Source organism: Uloborus diversus, chromosome 9 (assembly GCF_026930045.1).
Source record: "Uloborus diversus isolate 005 chromosome 9, Udiv.v.3.1, whole genome shotgun sequence".
Taxonomy (NCBI): Eukaryota; Metazoa; Arthropoda; class Arachnida; order Araneae; family Uloboridae; genus Uloborus; species Uloborus diversus.
Window position 1 is genome coordinate 27,506,433 of NC_072739.1, and position 23,319 is coordinate 27,529,751.

The 23,319-nt window shown below is 33.6% G+C and overlaps 1 protein-coding gene across 1 annotated transcript in view; it reads left to right on the top strand.

Annotated features, from left to right (window-relative positions):
- LOC129229308 (vacuolar protein sorting-associated protein 18 homolog) overlaps window positions 1-23,319 on the top strand; it is a 138,610-nt gene that overhangs the window by 51,692 nt on the left and 63,599 nt on the right. The window contains exons 9-15 of the mRNA XM_054863591.1: window positions 1,766-1,851; window positions 2,374-2,472; window positions 3,886-3,967; window positions 4,932-5,015; window positions 5,106-5,163; window positions 5,578-5,681; window positions 5,776-5,836. Coding sequence (XP_054719566.1) covers window positions 1,766-1,851; window positions 2,374-2,472; window positions 3,886-3,967; window positions 4,932-5,015; window positions 5,106-5,163; window positions 5,578-5,681; window positions 5,776-5,836 — 574 coding nt within the window. The remainder of the gene's footprint in view (window positions 1-1,765; window positions 1,852-2,373; window positions 2,473-3,885; window positions 3,968-4,931; window positions 5,016-5,105; window positions 5,164-5,577; window positions 5,682-5,775; window positions 5,837-23,319) is intronic.

The window sequence follows — 23,319 nt, forward strand, 5'->3', positions numbered from 1 at the left end:
TGATTGTCAGTCGTCTTGACGTGTGTGTAGTCCTATCTCTTCCTATTTTTTCCTACTTTTTTAAGTGATTTTTTTCCTACTTTTCCTATTTTTTAAATTTTTGATTCCTTATTTCCTATCTTTTCCCATCAAAAAACCACTTCGGGGTCTGATTGATAATTTGATACACAAGCCATTCTTTTGCACTATGGGAAGTGTGTATTGGAGCATTGTCTTGCTGGAAAGTTTAATTAGGACCACTTAGGACTTCACCAAACGGTAACAAATGATTGCTTAGAGTATTTTAATACACTTCTGAATTTTGTCTGCCCTTCAGAAAGGTAAGAGAAGTTAATCCGTTTAAGCAAAGAGCTCCCCATACCATGAGCGAGCCACCACCTTGTTGCCTACTGAATATGCCCTTTAGATCTTTCCTTAAGTTATGCCAATAGCATGAGGGACTATGTGGACCGTATGAATTCCATTTTTTTCATCTGAGAATATAACACTAATCCATTCGTCGCGTCATGGTAACAAGATATAACTTAGACACACATAATAAACCATAACTTTAATTCTAATGAAAATATTAGCCTGCTTAATGAAGATTTCTGTAACATTACAGGAAAGTGTGTCATTGCTCTTGAGGATATTGGTAACCCCAGCCTGGCTTCACTATCATATACATTGTCGCTTTCTTCAGTATATTGCGTAAAAAAATATAATTTGGAGGTGCTGAAGCATATCTTGAAGGCAGTTTCTTTTCCCCAACATTTTAACTTGCCTTTTTGAATAAGATTGCCACCTATTGTTGAAAACAGGGTTCCTATTCGAGATAAAAATGTGGGTGAGATTTTTCAAAAAAGATTTTTTTAAAATCTCATTATTCAATTTTATAGACGTGACAAAATCATGAGAGAGTCCAGCAGCAGAATATTTTATAAATAGCTAGAGGACCCGACAAACGTTGTTCTGTTCAAACTTTGTAAATTGAAAAGTCAAAAAAATTCAATAAACTATCAAGTGTTTGAACCGTTTTGTTGAAAAAAAAGGGTAAAAAAAAAATGTGTTTTAAGCTGCTTGGTGTCAGAATGGGTATATTTATTACAACTTGATTTATCTAATTCCCACTGAGCAGTTGTTTTATTAACTATTTTTTTCTCCCGTACTTGATGGTTTGTTCCTTCAGCCATACTCGAAGGATAAAAAGCATCCTCAGATGTTAAGTGTAGAAAACTAACTAATCATCTAGAACGAACGGGAAATCCCGCTGCAGCATCCCCCATATGAAAAAGAATAAAACAATCGGAAGGATATTGTTTCAAAAAATGATAAAGGTAAAAACAGTTCTCTGAATAAGCGAAAATCACTCATCCCCCCCCCCACCTCCCGATGTAAAATAAGCACATTCTTCAACTAAAATGACTAAAAACTTTTTTAAAACGAAAAACAATTCTTTGCAATTTGAAATATTTTGCCAAATAAACAAAAAATACAACTGATTAAAACTGAGCACATGCATCCATATATACACAAAGGCAGAATGAAATTTTTTATTCTTTCGGAGTGTAAAAACATTTAGTAGCCATCCTTCGAGTTTGTAATTTTTTCTGCACACATTTAAGATTTTGCAAATAAATAAGTAAATTGTGAAATTTTGATCAAAACATATTTATAAAGAAAATTTTATAATTTCTATTTAAAGGAATGTGACGGCATCTGTTGTTTTGAAAACCAAAACCTGTTTCTTTCAGTGTTACCATTTAATATTTAATTTTTATTTTAGTCGCCTGCTGCAGTTTATGGGAAGTGGGACATCTGGTGACCCTCCTGTTTTGCAAAATGTTTTTAATTGTTATAGAGATAATCCAGGTAACTTGTATGTTTCTCTAAAGCCTTATAAATATTGTATTAGAATTTTTTTGTTTTGTTTCTGCAAGTCATTAGAGATTTTTACTATTGTAACTTTTTCTTTACTGTGAAATAATAATAAAAAATAAACTTTTTATTTTTATTTTTTAATGTAAGGGAAAAAAACAGTGATTAATAATCAAGTAAAGATCTTTTTGTAAATCTTTCATTAAATTCTCTGATTATTTTAAATTTTAAAGGTAATGTTTATTAAAAATTGTTAGCATGTGTTATCCATAAAAACTTTTTCTTTTCGAATTCTTTAATAATGTTTTTAAATGTATGTTTTTTTAAATGAACTTCTGAAGGATGCTTTTGGACTAAAAGTCATTCTGTTTTAAAGATAAATCGGCTAAAAACTAATATTTTAATGTATAATCTTTTAAATACATATTATAGAGAAAATATGTTTAATTTATTTAAAGGAAAAGCGCTTTTTGTTGTTTCACAAAAGCTTTAATTATTCCTTTTTTATTTTTTCAGAAAGTTACATTGAACTGCCTGGAGATTTACCATATAGCAAACTACAGTTGTTTTATCCAAACACAAAATCTCTTCCTACAGCCTTTGCATGGCTGACAGGTATGTATTTTAATCTTCAAATATGCTTGTCAAATTATTGGTAAGCTCGTATAGTAAAGCAAACGTATGGTAAAAGCTCATATCTATTGCTTTTAAAGTAAAGTTATATTACAGAATCTTAATAAATTAATCACCAGGCAAGGATTCGCTATGAAAAATTTTTAAGAAGTTCTTTCTGGATCTTATTTAACCATTCAATCACAAAATTATGTTTCACTTAGGAAAGAAAAAGTAGGGATAATCATTTTACGTAATCAAGATTTAAAATGACTTTCAATATATTTTGGTTACATGTGGTAGTGGTAGGTGTCATATTTAGCATTCAATGTATAACTCTTTGGTTTTGCTGGCATTTTTGTAGCATCTCAGCATGGCCATTACAGCTTCATGCTGTTGTAGCACGTTTATTAGAAATATTTAATTTTTAAGGAATAAATATAAATTGTAGCACAATATAAAAAATATTTAGAAAACCAGAAATTGTAAGATTCGCTGAAAGGAACCGATCAACTTGCAAATGCATCAAATAGCTGAGATCTGGTTACAAAAACCGAGGTGTTGGAGCACTAATCCTGTCTGCTTCTCTGTTCAATTTTTTTTTTATAACTTATCTAACATTTGTGGTGTTCCAGTGAAACCCAGTGCTTCAGTGGTACCCCCGCTTCGCACACCCACGCCACAGGTCCGGGTTCTATCCCATGGTCGGGCATGGTCGACTCAGCCTTCAGTGGGTCGATAAAATGAGTACCAAGTGTGCTTGTGAACTAAGCCCTAGGTGTTCCGTGTTCCTCTGACCACCTAACTGGAATATCTACCTAGCACCCTTGACCAGGAAGACTGAGATGGACACAGTAGGCCTTGGCCCCCATGGACTGTCATTCCACTTTGTTTTGGTTTGGTGTTCCAGTAGCTGTTTTTGCAGTAATTCTATATCTTACTTCTATTTATTTCTCAACTCTACAAAGTTGAGAAAATCTACAATGAAATCTCCTCGGAAATAACTACACACTATTGTTCCGCAAATACTGAGAAATCCTGAGCACAGTGGATATTCCTCAGTTATAAATGGTTCTCATTAAAATGCACTAAAAGAATTTTATGTTATAAACAGTGTAGTGCAAAAAATCCGATAACCTGTAAATAAAATGAAAAAAACAGTGTTTTCCTGTCGCTTTTCCTACATTTTTTGCAGCAAATTTCTATCCAATGGTTAATTTATAGATATCATGTATGCTAGAATTAAATGAATAAATTAGAAAAAATTCCTTTACTGTTGTTTGAGATAAGTATTTAAAATATGATTATCCTTAAAGTTGCAATAGTTTATTTTTTGTGTATATTTTCAATAATGGTAACGAATTCCTTTGAATTTGTATTGCAACACTATTTAAGATATATTTTTCTTTCAAACAGAGCCAGGTGTTATGTATGGAACCATTAATTATGCAGCAAAGTCTCCTCAAAACCTTATTGCAAGTAACAAGAAAATATTACCGTATCCTTGACTCATTCATTATTACTATATTTTGATATCTCTTAACTTACAGTAATACCTCTATGTAATTAGTAGATTTCAAATAAAAAGGGAAAAATATTTGCCTTAATGATAGGAATTGAAGTACAAATTTTGATGTGAATATTTGAAAATTGGATCTTGTGTTATTGAAATGCAGGCTACACTCAGGGCTGCTGAGAGGTTAACCAGACCCAGCTGAAAAATACTAACATGCTCCCTTGTCCAAGGTTCAACTGAAACTATTTTGAAACCGTGCATGGAAAATAAATTGAAGTATAAAAAGTCTCATTTTCTTTTTTTCCTTTTGACATTTATGTTTATGAGGACAAACGTGAGAACAAACATTCAATTGAAGAGATAGAATATGATTAATTCATGAAAACATTAATAAAAGTTGCATCAATGTATGGGATAAATTTATTTGTGTGGGCTTTGTGCATTTTTGAAACATTAAAGACATTTACTAGGCGCTGTTTAATTGTCATAGAAGTTTGAATGAGTCTAATCTTGTTTTCTTCAGTCTTTAAAATGGTGTAAGAATTTTTAAAATGTGTGAACTTTCATGGACTAGATATTAGAATGTATAAAATAATGCTTAAATTTTATGCTTAAAGATGAGAAAATTATTCTGCCCTGCACTGTAGCTTTATCATGTATCTGCAACCAAAATTTTGTACTGTCCTCATCTCCTCCAGAAGACTGAGACATCCATGCAAATCTATTAAAACTCGGTCCTTTTTTAATGTAGAAAGGAAAGAATTAGTGTAATTATAACACACAATCATTTATTGATTTTAAAGTATAAGGTTTTAGTATGTTTTTCGATTTAATGCACCTTGTACTTAAGGATAATATTGTATGGACAAAAAACAAGGACCTTTTGTAAAATGCATACTTAGTATTGAAACATTTAATTAATGGATTTTACTTTAACTCTGAATGGATATCCTGATGAAAGAAATGAGAAAAGGACACCATTGTCTGTTCTTCTTACTGAATTTCATGTTTTAGTTTTATTCAGGGACAGGTAATTATTTCTTATTTAATTAATTCATGTAGTAGTGAATGAATAGTAAAAGTATATTTCAGTATCTAATAATCTTCATGTTTCTTTTAGAATCAAAGCAATTTGTGTTGTTAACGAACAGCTAGTGTTTGATGATGCTTTCACAGAGGTATTAGAATTTTTAAAATTTATTTTATTTTTTAAATATTGTTTTTTTGTTATTATTTTTTTTAGTTTTTGAAATGTAACTAAATGGGGAAAATGTATAAACACTGTTTTTTTTTTAATTTTGGTCATAAAAGTAACCTTTATGTCATGTTTCTGTTCACATACTCAAAACTGAGAAGAGTGAAGTGAAATACATTAATATTCAGTCAGTAGAATAAATTGCTAATTTAAACTTTGTCTTAGATTTGTAGAAAGCCTAATTACTTGAAAAGTTTCTTCTTATTATTAAAACTTCATCAAAATAAAAAATAAAAAACATTAAAATAAAAAAAGTAAAATTTGTATCAAAACAAAACTGAAAGTATTTTATAATATGAATTTTGATGTTTTGCATGTTTTATTATTTATCTCATAGACTTACGGATCTTTAAAAGGGATCGTTAAGGACCAGGAAAAGAACTCCATTTGGGTATTTTCAGATATGGCAATCTACCGATACAAAGTTACAAAAGAAGATCGGTGAGTTTAGATTGCGTAATTTCACATCAGATTTTCTTTCATTAATGCTATAGGTTTATATTTGACATGCTTGTTTTCTATTTTCCTGACATAGGTATGTGTGGGAGGTGTATTTAGACAAAAAAGAATATGAACTTGCTAAGCAATATTGTAAGGTAAGGTTAATTTGGTGTATTAAAAGTTTTTAGGCATTATGTCATAATCATGAAATTATAATATAATATAAATTGCCAATGATTCAAATTGATACAATGAAGTTAACTTAAATAAAAATTTTGTCTATCAACATATATTACCCTCCTAAGAAAGAAAGATATTTATAAAAGGTATTTTTTTACATTGAGTATCTTTCTAGGTAGGGGAGAGCGCAGCACAGTGGGAAATAGGGTACAGTAGGACAAATAGAGTTTTCCTAACTGAAATACTAAAAACTAAAAAATGCACCATATTTTAGTTAACTTGTATGGCAACACTGTGGAGACCAGCCACTGTAACATTTCTTCTTTTTAGCCCTTTTTATTTTTGCTATAGTTTTGCTGTTTTTTGTTATGTTTTGTATTTTTGAATATGAGGTATAAATTTTTTATTCAATAATCAATATTGATTTTATTTATTTTTTTAAATTTTTGATTAAAAAGTTTAACATTTTTCCTGACAGTGCTAAGACTAAAACTTTATGTATTCATAATAAATTTTCTTGAAAAATAGAAATTGATACCATAATCCATGACAATTTTATTTCAACGTCAAAATCTATCCATTACATTTTCTATACATAAGCTCAAATTATCATGCTTTCTGTACTGATTCATATTAATTCTTCTAGATTAAGGAACACAACATATTTCATTTTTAGAATTAACACTTAAATTTGTTGAGTAAATCACATTTAAAATAAACTAAAATTCTGAAATGTATTATCACAAATGCAATAAAAGTTACGTAAAATCACGTGCTGTTTTCAATTTTTGCCAAGTCTTTAAATTTGGCAACTTTTCTTAAGATTTTAGCAGATTTTAAAACCTTATATCTGGGGAACGAGGGGATGAGATCACATAATTTATGGGTCAAAAAAAATCTCTCAATATGCTCTTTCGAATGCAACCGTTTAAAAAAAAATTTTTTTGTTATTACATAAATCATGTAATTACCGGGTTAGGTTGTACCACACGAGAGTTTCGCAAAGCAGGCACCCATACGGCTGGGTTCTGAGCAGTCGGAGGTCTTTGAGCATGGTACATTGTGCTGGGCAGGTCTCGCACTGAGCACCCATTCAGTTTGAAGTCGGTCCATTGGCCGCTACTAAACACAATATTGAGTTTATAAAAGATTTCTTGGTGAATGGAGGTCGTTGTAATGGATTCAATCTGTTGTGTGTGTAACTTTGTGTGATGGTAATGTGACGAAATCAGAGGGTTGAACTCGTTGAAATATTTGTGATGCACATCGATACCCTGTGACCCAGTGCCCATTAATTTCCTATTTTTGGAGCTTTGTCTTAAAAAGAGTGTATAACAAATTCCTGACCTGTCTGCCTATCATTACGCATCCTCCACTTTTCTGTATTCCACTGCATCGCCGTTATATCAGTTCAAATGTAAGAAATTCTGTCCGAAATATCCTTTAATTGTTGCTGCAAGTGTAATCTAATTCTATTGCCGAGTGGTCTTGCCGATAAACTCAAGTTTATTGCCGTGCTTCAACATGTTATCTAAGTACCACTGAGCCCATACAGTTCCGTAGAGCAGAAGTAGAGTTAACTGGTTGTCCCAGCAGATCGTTCCACCATGCCAGGGGTTACGGTAATACTTAGTAACGAGCTGAAAAAGACAGAAAACCTCTCAGCCTCTTGCAAGAAGGGACAATATCAGTAAGATAATATTTAAGTTCACTCAGACAGCAGATGTTCCAAAAACAAACTATCAAATATATTTTTTTTTCCCCAGATAGAATTGATTGCTTCACATGAATCTAAAATTGTCATGGGAAGCAGTTTTGAACTATGCAAAGAGTAAGGGAGTATAATTTATAAATGTTTTAATCTTCCTGTGTCGTTGATACCATCGTCTAATTGTCGATACTGTCTCTACTAATTTATAGGGAAATTTACTAATGCATTGTACTCAATAACTACACAAGCAGCTGACTTATGACAAATAATGTAACAGCCTTTTATGAGCAAATTTTATCATTTCCTAGTAACACTTTTATTTGTTTTAAAAAATTTAATACCCATTTGCCGCGGTTTCAACAAGTAGTTATTCTTTTCTAAATATAACTGCAGCAGTCCCCATGCTCTCTATAACCTAGTCTTGGTCCTGTAAACTGTGCCAGGTTTTGGCAGGTCAAAAAAAAAAAAAAAAGGAAAAACTTGACATTTAGATTTTTTTTTCAGGTGGAATTGCAAATTTGGAATTATTTTTTTTTTATCAGTTTCCTTTTGAATTTTATGCTATTTATGATTTGAGAAACTACATATACACACAGGCCCTTGTGTGGTTAATTTATCTTTTATTCCCTTGATTCACTAGTTTGGTATTTATATTGATCATTCTGGTGATCATTGTTAAAGTATTGACTTTTTAGCTGTTAAAATTCCTTCTTATTTTCCTACACCAATTCTGTCATATTTGCTACTTAACAACTTTATTTATTTTAAGTTGGCCACCTGGTTTCGTTTATCTTATAATTTCTATCTTCGTCACCTATCGCCAGAACTGCCGACTGCTACGCAAAAATCGTAGTTTCTACAAATTACGGCTTTAAACTACGTCGCTACCAAAATGGGTTCAAAACTACGATTTTCTGTTTTTTTAATTTGTAATCCCAAAAATGCAAAAAAATAAAAATAAATAAATAAATCATAAACTGCATGAAAAATAAACTGGCAAGTTCAGAAAATCAAACTTCTACATGTGTGCTGCCAGTTTAGTTTTCATGCAGTTTATGGGTTCTTTGGCAAAAAAACGAAAAAACTGCCAATAATATCGTGAAGAATATAAAAGCCATTCCTTATTTCATCTTTAAAGACGTGTTACGTAAGATGTACTATTTGCAATAGCGATTTTTCAGTTGAACATGATTGCCGCAATCATGTTACTTCAAAAAGACATGCCGACCATGTGAAAGGTACAGCTCATAATCAAGAATTTATCATCTTAAAATATTCAATATAAAATCTTTTATTCTTGTTTTTATATTTTTTGTATCATATTTGAAATTCATTGAGTATCGTTATTTTTTTCATTATACTGTTGACAGTTCATCAATGTTTGATCCTGAAGCAGCGCCCCCCCCCCCCCTCCCAAAATGCAGCTACGATTTTGGATTTTCACAGGTTGGCAGTTCTGCCTATTGCTATGTATACTTCAAACAAGGTGGCAAAAACAATGTTTCTTTTTACAGCTTCTTCGATAACTGAAGAAGTTATTTTATCACCCAGCTCTTCTTTGACAATTTCCTCGGATCCATCGACCCCTCCATGACGAAAGCAATTTTTAATTGTTGAACGCTTTACTCTGCCCCATGCATTTTTCAAGTTCCACATGGCATCTAATAGATCGATGGAGAATTCCTGATTAGTGTCGTAACAGTCGATGGCTTTTCGGACCATTTCTCTTCGATAGTGCATTTTTAGACATTTGATTATTCCTTGATGGCAAGGCTGGATTCTCGCTGTAGTGTTGAGGGAGGGGGGGAGTAAAAAAACACACTTGATCGCTTTGAGACCTTCAACCTCAACATGGGCAGAACAGTTGTCCAGAATCAGACAAATTTTTCTATTTCCACAATGAAATTTTAAATCGAGGTTTGTCAGCTATTTGGTGAAACTGTCACCGTTCATCCAAGCTTTTTACTGAGAGCATAATCTACAGATAAAGTTCGTACTCTCTTGAAGCAACGAGGTTTTCCTGATTTTCCTATAACAAGGAGAGGAATTTTCTCGCTGCCTTTAATGTTGCAGCTCACTATAATTCTTATTCTCTCTTTACTACATTTCTCTTCAGGACACTTTTCCCCTTTCATGACAAGAGTACGTGAAGGATGTGCCTTAAAAAAAAACCTGTTTCCTCTGCATTGAAAATGTCCCGGGGTGAAAACTCTTCTTTAAGCGCTGGCCACTTTTCATATAATAAAAAATAAAAATGTCACCAGTCTGCAGATGATGTCACAAGTTTGTCCCGAGTCGATAATCCTAGAAACGCACAGAGTCGACCAGATTAAACTTCAGGAACACAACACTTATCTTGACAGGTAATCCACATGAGAAGATTCGGTGAACTATCCAGAAGAACGTATGGAACTCATTTCCTCAGCAATATCAATTTGCCAGACACAAAATAAGCACTTCTTCACCTGGTCTCATTTCATTACCAGGACTTGAAATTCAAAACTTGAAAACAATGTAATTAATACATCATCAGTTACACGCCACAAACTCTCGCTAGCATAGCGGGGGAAAAAATACCCCACACGTGAGCCGAGCTAGACCTCATGACACAACCAAAACAACCGGGGGTCGAAGAGAAGAGAGAGTGAGTGTTGCCACTCACCTCAATATATATATTCCATCAGACAATGAGATTGCGTGCCTTGATAACGTCAAGATTTTAACTTCAACTACAACTCATTTGTTTATTCCACAGCTGCGAATTCTAGCATTTCCTCCATGGTACATGCGGTCTTAAACAAGTGGAATTAAATTAAAATCATGTGACAACTCAACTTTTTCATATCGAAACACACAATCTGCAATGGATTAAAAAAACAGTCGCCATTAATTATGGCATGGGGAAAACATCGATTGAAGTGTCGGCACCGACTAGTTGAATTTACCCTTTTACCAGACTGGGCTAAAAGTAGGGTAACAATATTCAACCTTAAAATATTTTCTTTAAATTATCAGTTGTGGGCCGAGAATAAATAAAATAATATTTTATGCCAACAAAATTCCCCCCTTCTTGGCCACACAGCACGATACACTTCAAAACAACATGAAAAACCGACATATTTCCAAACAAATTTTTAAAAAATTTTAAACACTTTCAATAAACGTATTAAAAAATTAACACATTTGAATATTAACCTTTTACATTTTCATAATTACCAAAAATGAGTTTGCACATCTTTCTCAATGTACCCCGAGTCAGAGGCTTGGTGAACGTATCTGCAGGATTTTCTGCGCTTTTCACATATTTTAATTCAAATGTATTCTCTTCTACTAAATTTCTCAAAAAATGATACCTAACATCGATATGCTTTGTTCAGGAATTTTCTATAGGGGAATTTGAAAATTCTATTGCAGCTATATTGTCACAATTAAGCACAGACCCATTAAATTTATATCCAGCTATTTCAAAATGTAATGTTTTTTCTAAAATTCTTTTTAACCACACCACTTCTTTTGCTGCTTCTGTTAAAGAGACATATTCAGCTTCCATGGTGGACAATGAAACACACTTTTGTTTAAATGTTTGCCAGATAATGGGTACTCTGTCAATATAAATAATTCCCCCCCATCGAAATCCTATCCTCCCTATTAGCAGCATAATCTGAGTCAGAAAAACCATTTATTTTAATTTCATTTTTTGCAGACAGACTTAATTTATAGTAATTCGTATATTTTAAATAACCTAAGAGTCTTAATAAACACTGCCAAAGTTTTTTACCCGGATTTGCTTGAAATTGTGATAAGACATTATAACTGTATAGGCAATGTCTGCCCTAGTTTTCCCTGCTATATAGGACAAACATCCCAATAAATTGCGATAAAGTACTTTCTCCATTTATTTTACTTCTTGGTCCGTTTTTGGACAATCACTCAAAGATAAAATTGTACCTTTCGCTATTGGGAGGGTCGAATATGGATATTGATACCTTTTAAAGCTCTCACAAACTGTCTTAATATAAGAATTTTGGTGTATAAAAATTCAACCCCCAATAGTTTTTTTAGTTCTTCCTAATTCTTTAATATCATAATGTTTGGATAAATCCTGAATGCTTCTTGAATTATAATTTCACTTTTTCCAAAAATTTCGATGTCCTCTACCTAAATCAATAAAAATACATTTCTGTTTCTTGTATAAACACAGTTACTACATTTAGATTTCACAAAATTTAGACCTTGGAGAACCCTATCAATTTCCAGGTACCAATTTCTCCCCGATTGATGGAGACCATATAGCGATTTCTTTAGACGACATACCCAGTCTGCTTTTCCCGGGATTACGAAACCCTGTGGTTGTCTCATATATATTTCTTCATCCAAATCAGCATAAAGATATGCGTTTTTGACATCTAATTGGAAATAACTCCAACCTAGAAACATTACTAGAATTGAAAAAAAAAAAAAACATTCTAATCAGGGAGAAATAGATAACTGGGGAAAATACCTGTGAATATGATTCACCTGCCACTTGTCTATTTCCCATCGCAACCAACCTACATTTAAACCTGGCAATTTTCCCCTGGGCATTCCTTTTCAAATCATATACCCACTTATTACCAAGTACTGGTTTACCAACTGGCTGGGGAACTAACTGCCACGCCCCCCTTTCTTGAATCACTTTCATTTCTTCAGACATGGCTTCTTGCCAATGTTTTAATTTTGGGGTTCTTAAACATTGGTTATAATTTTGGGGAATTAGCACTTCTGACAAATTTGCCTCTGGCTCGGGTTCCATTTGTTCATTAGGGGAATTAAAAAGATCAAACAAAGGGTTACAAGGTATATTTTTACTTTTGAAATCAAATAGTCCAGGATTGTAAACAATGTTATTTTCCCTACAGTATTTCTCTACATCATTGGGTGACCTCAACCTTGTTTTATTTCCTTTACATAATAGTAGATGTCAGTACGGTCCCCTTTCTTTCTTTTCACAGCATCCCTTATCCATTCAATTTCTTCACAAGGGGTGGGAGCCTTTATTTCATCTATTTCTTTATCCAAGAGAATTTCACTCATAGGCTTAATAAATGAATAGTCATCCTCATTGTTTACATTCTTTTCCAAATTTGATTCTCCTCAATTTAAATTTTCCCTGAAGTCCACATTGATAGCTTCAAAAATTTTCTTCAGCTCTGGGTAAGTAGTTGAATCATAAGGCGGCTTCTGCCCAAAATTCTTCCTGTAGTCCCGAGTCCTTCAGCATTGCCCTTAACCCATTCTCAAGGTCAAATTGTACCTTTCTACCACTCCATTTTGTTCCAGAGTATAAGGGTTGATTCTCTCTATGCTGATGCCTTCTTTAATTAAATGGGTTTCAAAAATAGAATTCATAAATTCCCCCCCATTATCAGACCTTATGACCAAAATTTTCTTATTGAGGGCTCTTTCTACATACCTCTGGTACCTGAGAAAACAATCTAAAAGCTTCATCTTTTGACTTCAAAAAATAAATAGTGGACTTCCTGGAAAAGTCATCAATTGTCGTGTAAATATATCCCCCCCCCCTAGTGACTCCACCGGAAATGGCCCTGCTAGGTCCATAAAAAGAAGCTCAAGTTGTCTTCGGGACCTTATCCCTGGGGTGAACTTAAATGAACATCATCTTTTTTTCGCCATGATACAAGGTTCACAGTCAGGCCTGTTTTTACCTTTAATATTAAGCCCTTTGACATAATTTTTCTTTTCTGTTTCAAGAATGCTGTCATAACTAACATGGCAAAACCGTTCATGCCACAACTCCAGGTCTAAACCTTTAACCTCTGTTACATTTATGTTTGGTGGTGAGTCACAACTTTGATTACTACTTAAAAATGAGGTAGGTTTTATAAAATATAATTTATCAATTTAAAATTCAGAAAAAAGTTTGATGCCATGGATCATTGTTAAAAATACATATTTTACCAGGATACCACTTTAAAGAAAAACCAAGGCTGTCTATCCTGGATCCAGAAAACAAATTTTGTCTAAGTGTTGGAGCATAATAGACCTCATTCAATGTGATGGTTACTATCTTACCACCTGTCTTAATTTCGAAAACAATTTTCCCTACCCCCTCGACTTGACTATTTACATTGCCCACAGCTACCTCCATTTTTGTATTTTTAACAGGTTTCAATTCACAGAATAGGTCCCTATCTTTACAGAAGTGTACCGTTGCACCTGTATCCAGTAAAAATGCTGGTATTTCTTCCTTCAGATTTGTGCTGTTGGCCTGTACTCCTGATACATGACTGATAGTGCAAAACATTCCAGCCTTCGGGGTATTACTTTGTTTGGAACAATTACAATTACCCTTATTTTGATTGTTTGGTTTTCTGCTCCAACATCGAGCCAAAATATGCCCCCTTTTGCCACATGTGAAGCAAACTCTTGTTTCAAATTTGTTAACATTTTCAATTTTCCGGCCAGTCTGAGATTTATTTTGAACAGAAAAAGCATTAATGCTTGAACTACTATTGCCAAATTTTTCGTTACCTAAAAATTTTAATCTTCCCTCTTCTGCCAAAAGTTCATTCAAAACATTTGAAAAATTAAATTTATTTCCATCCCACCTATAAATGTTTTGAACTATCCCTCTGAAATTTTGGTCCAAACTACGTATTAGTTGAAATCTCTTCAAATTTTCATCCATTTTGTAACCATTTTTTCCAACTGTCAGAGCAAACACTTCAACCGAGCCGCAAACATTCCAATGGTTTCTTTTTCATTAATTCTACTTGAGAAAAACTCCTCCCACAACCCGGCAACATGGGCTAAAGATGGAGGTCCAAAGTTCAACTTCAATGACGTCATACAGCAAATGGATCGTCTAAATCATCAATCAGTTGTTTGAGCTCATCCTCTATGTTGAGGTAAATAATTGCCACTGCCTGGCCCCTCCGTTTCCTTATTTCTGCCGAAATATCTTCTTCTAATTTGTTTGCGTTAATTCCCATAAATCTCTCTCTATTAACACCATTTTCATGTTCTTCGACCATGTTGCCCAATTGCTGGAGTTAAGTTTTTCAATATTTCGATAATCCCGTTCCATAATTCTGAAAATTTATGCAAATTTGTCTCCAACTAAAAGACATTTGACCGAGCTCTGCTACCACATTGTTGGCATAATTACAGTTAAGTTTAAATATCCAATATTCTGTTTAAGAAATTTAAACTAAGCTAACATTAAATGGCCGTGAAATGTCAAGTTGGAGACATGCAAAAAGCATATTTCAGAAAAATTCATTTATTTAAATATGACTAGAAAATATAGCAAACATCCCCGTTAAAAGACCCTCCAAAATATCACAAGAAATAAGTTCCATATAATAAAGGATAAAATGTCGCCAGTCTGCAGATGAAGTCACAGGTTAGTCTCAAGTTGACAATCCCAGGAACGCACAAAGTTGACCGGATTAAACTTCAGGAACACAACACTTATCTTGGCAGGTAAACCACATGGGAAGATTCGGTGAACTTATCCAGAGGAACTTATCGAACTCATTTCCCTGGCAATATCAATTTACCGGACAAAAAAATAAGCACTTCTTCACCTGGACTCATTTCATTACCAGGACTTGAAATTCAAAAAACTTGAAAACTATGTGATTAATGCATCACCAGTTACACGCCACAGACTTCCGCTAGCATAGCGGGGAAAGACCCACGTGAGCCGAGCTAGGCCTCACAACAAGAACCAAAACAGCCGGGGATTTAAGAGAAGAGAGAGCGAGTGTTGCCACTCACCTCAATATATATTCCATCAGCCAATGAGATTGCGTGCCTCGATGACGTCAAGATAATAACTTCAACTACAACTCATTTGTTTATTCCACTGCCGCGAATTTTCGTAATCCCTCCATGGTACATGTGGTTATAAACAAGTGGAATTAAATTAAAATCATCATGTGACAATTCAACTTTTCCGAATCGACACATCGAAACACACAATCTGCAATGGATTAAGAAAACATTCGCCATTAATTATGGTGTGGAGAAAGCATCGATTGAAGTGTCGGCACCAATTAGTTGAATTACCCTTTTACCAGACAGGGCTAAAAGTAGGTAACAATATTCAACTTAAAAATATTTTCTTTAAATTATCGGCTGTGGGCCGAGAATAAAAAAAATAATATTTTATGCCAACAATTGCAATTTGATTGTTGTAACCCGTATAGTGATTTTTCTAGTTTACAGACGTAATTTGGATGGTATGGATCTACAAATCTTTCAGACTGGGGCATAAAAATCTGTTCTTTTAAATCAGCATATAAATATGCATTTTTTACATCAACCTAGAAAGGTGACACACCCAACAAACATAAATTTGCAAAAAAAGGCTCTGATAAGAGAAAAACTGATAACTGGGCTTAAAAACCCGAGAATAAGATTTGGGATACTCCTGGTGGTTTCCCTGAGCTACAAGCCTGGCCTTATACCTAACCACTTCATTTTTATCATTGGTCTTTAGATTGTACACCCATCTATTTCCCAACACCTTTTTATTTTGAAGGGGGGGGGGCTAAAAGATTGTTTCACTATCCCCCCTTTCTAAATTCAAATTGACAACTAGGCCTGATTCATTATTTTTGATACAAAAGTCAAAAACATCTTGATCAAATTTTATATTATGGGAATTGCAGTAATTTTTTACATCATTTTTAGACCTTAATTTGACATTTTCACCCTCAATTATGTACAAATGAGTATCATTTTTCCTTTGAACTGCTTCCCTTACCCATGGAATTTCTTTACAAAATATCAAATACTTTGTGGGGGTAGATTTGGTCTTTTTCTCATCCTCGCTATACATTTCACTAAATGGCCTTTTTAAGAAAAACTGTCCTCCCCTTAACGGCCAACTTGTTTACTTCTTCCCCAAATTTGGGATTCATCAAATCTAACATTGATTGTTTCTTCTACTTCCCGGGTTTCAGGGTTCCAGATTCTATACCCCTAAGCGTTTGTGGAGTAGCCGATCATTACACCTTGATATACCCTCATATGTAATTTCTTAAATTTTTGGTTTGGCCATCCTAGGTAGTCGATACATCCAAAAGTTCTTAGGTGTTTGACTGATGGCTTTCTGCCATAATGCAATTCCAAAGGAGTCTTCTCCGTTCCTTTTAAAACAGTCCTATTTCAAACGTAATTCAAACTCAATGCTGCCTCGCCCCAAAAACCTTTTCTAGAACCTTACAAAGTAATCAAATACTTCGTCCTTTGATTTTAAAAAATATACTACAGATTTGCGAGAAAAATCGTCAATTAGAAACAGAACATATTTTGAGTCAACCTAAAGATGGGATGTTTACTGATCCCATTAAATCCATATGAATTAGCTCCAATGAGGTACGAGATTGAACACCCTGAACCAGTTTGATAAAAACCCTGCAGTTTCTGGCCAATTTGCGAGGCTCACAACTTGGAGCATGCTTATTCTTTATAGCAAGGCCATAAACATGTTTTTATATATACACGTATATCTTCATTATTTTCATAACAAAACCGCCTACGCCATATTTCCAGATTCAAGGGATTCAACCTCTCATCATTGACCTGATTAGCATTTTTCAAAAATTTTGCAATTTTATACAGATGGTTTGAGTTCACTAAAAACATATGAAAGAAGTTTTACATAATACAAATTATTTCTTTAAAAATGCATCAAAAGCTTTTCTCCCCCCTTTAAACACTGATAATTTACCATTTGAACAAGAAAAATTGAACCCATGTTTATCTATGCAAGGACCAGACATTAGATTCGACCTTAAACCAGGAGCATAAAACACATCATTTAAATGTTATTCATCAATTTTTTCATTTACTCTAACATTAAAAATGACTTTACCAATTCCCTCGATTTGGCTCTGTACCCCACCTACTGCTACCTCCAGTTGAACATCTTTTACTTCATTTAGGTCAAAGGACAACTTTTTGTTCCCACAAAAATGAGCAGTGGCTCCAGTATCTACTGCAAATCCCTCAATTTCATTGCTTTTACTGGTTTCTAATGCCTCATGGTTTGTTTTAACATGGTAACCAAATTTCTCTTTTCTTATATTTTCATATCCAGAACTGGGTCTATATCATTTTCTTTCTTTGAAAATTTTTTACCTTGATTTTTATTTCTATGCCAACATTGGCTTGCCAGATGTCGGGTTTCTTGCACAGAAAACAAGTTTTCTGTTTAAATTTCCCTCCCTACGATTCTCCGTATCTTGAGGAGGCACTTATAGACTATGGGACGAAGCTGTAGAAAGCGATTAGAAATGAGATTCCGTTTGCCATCTCAAGGGAGTACCTAATTTTGACATTAAAACTTTGAGAAAATGATGTTTAAATAAAATTACAATGTTCCCACCTTTTCATGCGCACATTTTTCAAAACATTGCACATTCACCAAGAACTATATGTTTTATTTGCTTTGCAGTCATTCTTCAGAATCGCCGCAAGGTGGCGCAGTAAAAATCTACTTTAAAATAAATTTAAAACTCTGAAAGACCTAGTTTGTTCCTTTTATTTCATTTAATGGTTGAAAACAGAATAATAATGTGTAAAAAGCGAAAAAGAAATCAATTTTCCTTTGCTTTTGAATTTTTGTACGCATGCATGTGATTGTTGTATCCTTCCGCCATTTGTGTGTTTACACTCTGATTCTGTGCGATTTAGCTTCATGTTAAGTGCAATTGACATTTTTAGAGACATTTTGAAACATATTTAATGAAATAGCCATAAGCAGGAGATTTAAAAAATACTTTCACATATTTATTGATACTCTCAACTAAAAATGATCCAAAATACGCATTATAAAAAATATTTTTTATCTCCGAAATGGATTCGAAGCTGGAGTCAAAAACTTGAAGTTTTTCTTTCATAAATGTTGAAGTTAAATTGGCAGAAATAAATAAGGATGTAGACTTTTAATATTCCTCCGGAAACAATTCATTAGAGTTTGCCTGATTAAAAGTTATCAATAATTAAAATTTAAAAAGGCGTATTTCTTTCCATTTTTTATCAATTTTTTTTGTTTAGAATTTTTAACCTGCAAAATCAATTCTAACGAAAAAGTTTAATTACTTTACATTAAATATAATAAACTTTTATACCATTATAATTTTTCAATTAATACCACACCAAAATATTTACTAAAAAATATTGCAGCTGATTGCAAATAAGTTTAGTGGGGAATAAGTACAAGATAAAATAATGCACACATATTTCAATCATCAAAGATGCAAATTAGGGGCACATAAAAAAATGGATTTGGAAATACTGTCAGCCACACTTAAACAAATACTGTCAGTTCCAAGAAATATTATTCGATTAAGCGGGGATTTTGAACATTGCATTTACGGCATGGGAAATATTTGGTTTCAGGATATTTTTTTCATATAAGCGGGGTATTCATTTATCCGTAAGGCGATTAAGCGGGGCCGACAGTATATCTTCCCTGAAACTCAATGTTTCTTTTTGATAGTGAAAAGGAATTAAAGTACCACTTTCCTTCAGATTTTTTTTTTCTGGCTATACCACTGACACTAATAAACATTGAATAACATGTTAACAATTTTATATTATATTGTACCTTACGTTGAGATAAGAAAAGTCAACAAGTAATTAGTGGATCTCATGCAGAAGAGGAATTTAAATTATAGGAATATTGAAGAGGAATATTGATTTTCATTGGTGTCATTGTGACTATAAGGGCAAGCATAGGAACTAATAAAACGCTCCTTCCCAATTTAAGCATTGAAATCACCAATGAAAAACTTCATATCTTGACAAGGACATGAATTATAAGTCTCCATAAGTTACAAATTTAGTGCTGTGAGACATCACTATCACTGTCATAAAATGAGTTCTCATAGTTTAAGTTGTTCATATCTTCAGAAAGCTCAGTTGACTGAAGAGAGTTCTGGCAGTTACTTGCACATAAACAAAATTCTGAACATAATGAGTTGTTTGACTTACATGAACAGTTTTTAGTCTTGCATGCTGATTTTGAACATGCACATGAGATATGTTTCACAACAAAATCTGGAGCCATGGGCATAGTGCTCCATTGTATTGTGATGGTGTTATTACTTATATTCCATCCATGTTCGGACGGGCTTGGTGCATAAATAAAGTTTTTCAAGCACCTTCGGTAAATGTTTCCTTGATAATTTGCTCGTCTGATATGGCCCATCAGCGAATCAAAGTTAGGGGGCAACGAAACATCAATACTAAATTTGACCTGGAAAATTAAATAGCGTACGTCATTTACAAGGTTTATCTTCGGATAGCCATATAATTCACATATAAAAGCTTGAAGATTAGAAACCAAATTATCATTCAGTTCCCATGAAGAGCCTAACTCTTGAAATGTTGAACGATAAACAGGATTGGAATTCATTATATTTAAAGATTTTATTTTTCCTTTACCTTTAAATGCACTACAAGAATCACAACCAGTGAAAACGTGTAACCCAATAAGAGCTGAACAAAGATCATGGCCCAAAGACTTAGCAATTTCAGTTATATTCTTTATCTTTATATTAAATGAAGAGCCCATCAGTAAGTAAATATCAGCAGAAAAGTGTTGGCTCATTGCCAGTGATAATATAAAGACGTCAGTGTCTGAACTTTTTATAATTACAGTTGTAGACTTCTTACATGCATGAAAAGCATGCAAAAACAACCGAGTATCGGCTTCTTCGTGGTCTGAGCTCAATTCTGTCACTTGTTCGTGAAAAATCTTTTCATCTTCAGTAAATATATGATGACAAACTTGACCATATGAAAAAAACATAGTCACATTTTTAACTAGTATGTTGTGGCCATCACGAAACTTTCTTCTATATTTTTCTTTTTTTTTTTCTGATCCCTCCCCATGCTTGACGAGGAAGCAATATTCCCAACAAAAACAAAATTACACATGCAAAAACTTGACGACTATCCCAATGTCTGAATTATTGCAAAAGCAAAGCAAAGAGCGAAAATTGAAAGTTTTTTTAAAAGCCTTGCTTGAATTAATTACAAATATTTTATTTGTTAACAAACATAAGATGGCAACAGTTAAAAATTTTAAATCATTGAGATAATATTTCCTATCATTTCCATACAATTAAAATCACGAGAAATACGCAGACGACAATCTATTACGATTTATCTTTCTTATTGTTGCATTAATAAAAATATTTTTATTCGCAAAAAAAAAAAAAATCAACACCTCTTGGAGCGATCGGCGTCAAAATTGAACCAAAGCCTGTTTACACATGGATTCACATATATTCCAAATTTCAACCAGAACGTAGCATTACTTCTTGAGATAGGACACTCAAAATGGAAAAAAAGAACGGGTGATTGCGCTACCCCCTTTTTAGCTGTTGACACAAAAATAAAATCAGTTCTTATACCCACTAAGGGCTACTTGCCGATAAATTTTTCTTTCATTCCGTTCATTATTTCTTGAGATACAGCAGTCACAATTGACGACAAAAAACGTTCTATAGCTCAACCCCCGTTTGCGTTATTGACACCAAAATTGAATCAGCACCTGTTCCTGTTAATACCAACATATGGACCAAATTTTGTTTGATTCCGTCAGTTACTTCCTGAGTAATAGCAAGCACGCGTAACTCGAAAAACGTCCCATTGCTCCACCCCCCTTGGAGGAATTCGCGCCAGAAACTAATGGGCACAAGTTCACATAGGGGCACATATGTGTACCAAATTTCGTTCGATTTCATGCGGTAGTTTTTGTTGTAGAGCGGCCACAAAAAACTGGTCACACACAGACGTGACACACATACACACACACATACAGACAGACAGACATTTTCCAAAAATGGTCGAAATGGACTCAGCACACCTCAAAACGTTCGAATCCGTCAAAATTCGAAATTCGAAAATTTGCACGAATCCAATACTTTCTTCTATATATTAGATATAGAAGAAAGTAAAAAGAGCCGCATCATAAGTAATCCATTGCTCACACAAAAACTTTGCTAATGCTTCTTTATTTCTTCCACAAGCCAAGAACTTTTTAAATTGTTTTGGTATTTTCTGAGCAGGTTCAATTATGTTAATGACAGCTTCATCTCCATCACTTCGACGTTCTCTTTCGCTGTTCTTAATACTGATAAATGGATAAGTATCTGTTACAAAATGTAAAGTTATGCATTTATATTTAATAGCTAGGTTGACTACACGCTTCAGGATATTCAACGCTAACTCTCCAAATGTTGGTGGTATGTTTTGCATTTCTTGAAAAATAGCCATTCCATCAACAATTAAACTACTATTACTAGGTAAATTTTCCACAGTGATGTTGATGTCGGCCAATTCCAAAACTGCACGAACCAAAGTTGCTTTGTTCGTTTTCACAAGCGATCCATCAGCATTTGCAATTGCAGGAGGAAATTCATTTAGGTTGTGAGTTGAAACACTTTTCATGTCTAAGGTTTTACTCTGTCCCATGATAATTATTCGGGCTAAAAGGTCAGAAGAATTTTTCAGAGCATTTTTTTGAGGCTGATCCTTCGAAATACTTTTTTTCCCACAGTCTGAAAAAGTTTGCAATTTTAATTGTTTTATTGGAGCATACACATCCAAACTCCGATCTTCGGTGAGGCGCTCTTGAAAATTTTTTTTATAAGCTTCTTCACCAAGATCTTTAGCTCTTAAAAGATCTGTTTGAATATGCTCAGAAGCATGTGCTCCGCTGGAAATATTTACTAATGTATCCTCCCTCCATGTAAAAGGATTGATCATTGATGTTATGGTGGTAGATGCATTATCAATTAAGTCTTCATGTTTTTTAATTTCAGATAAATACAAATCTTTTTTAAGGGTATCAGTTTTCACAGTTCCAGCAAGCTCTTCACATGATATGCTTATATGTGCTCTTAAATGATGTGAAAGCATCCATCTATGTACAGCAGCAGGGTTTTTTTGTAAATCCAGTGAGTCCGCCTTTGGTTTTTGAATCCCGATTTGCTGTTTGTTCAATAACTTGATCCATTGCGATACCACAGAACCCATAATTGTCTTGTCGCTGAGCAACAAAGTTTCCATTGCATAGTTCTTGGTAAATAGAAGGGTGTGTTACTGATAAATCTAACATTTCGTGCAAGTAGATAGGTAAATATCGAGCATAGTTCACTCTATCATATGAAAAATACCAAGGTATCATTTCTTCAAGAGCCGCAAGATGTAAATGCCAGTCAGCAGTTCTAGTTGCTCTTAAAAATCTCAGAAGACATCCAAACATATCCAAATATGTCGTCCAAAAAGCAAATGTTACATTGCTTTTGGAACGATAAGAAATAAAATCCTCAAACTTATCAACAATTAATTTGACATCTGAAGGAAATTGATTCTTTTTCAGAAGACCGAGTCTATAATTTTGATGAAGTTTTTGCGACATTCTTAAGCATAGGGCTCGTTCTTCATCGGAAATAAAATCTAAAAACTCAGTCCATAACAGTCTATTCAGGGCTTCAAAAACTATTTTATGGCAACGTAAACTGCGATTGTAGTGCTTGCCACTTAGTACTCCATTGACAGATCCTTCAGCAACAATTTCAGATTCAATCATGATGTTACTGAGTCCAGCATCTTTGAATTGCTTGCCTAAGATTGCAAGAAAGGACATAATAGTGTGGAATTCCCCAAGTCGTATAACTAAACGTTGCTTGAATTTCTCTTCTTTCCAACGTATTTGTT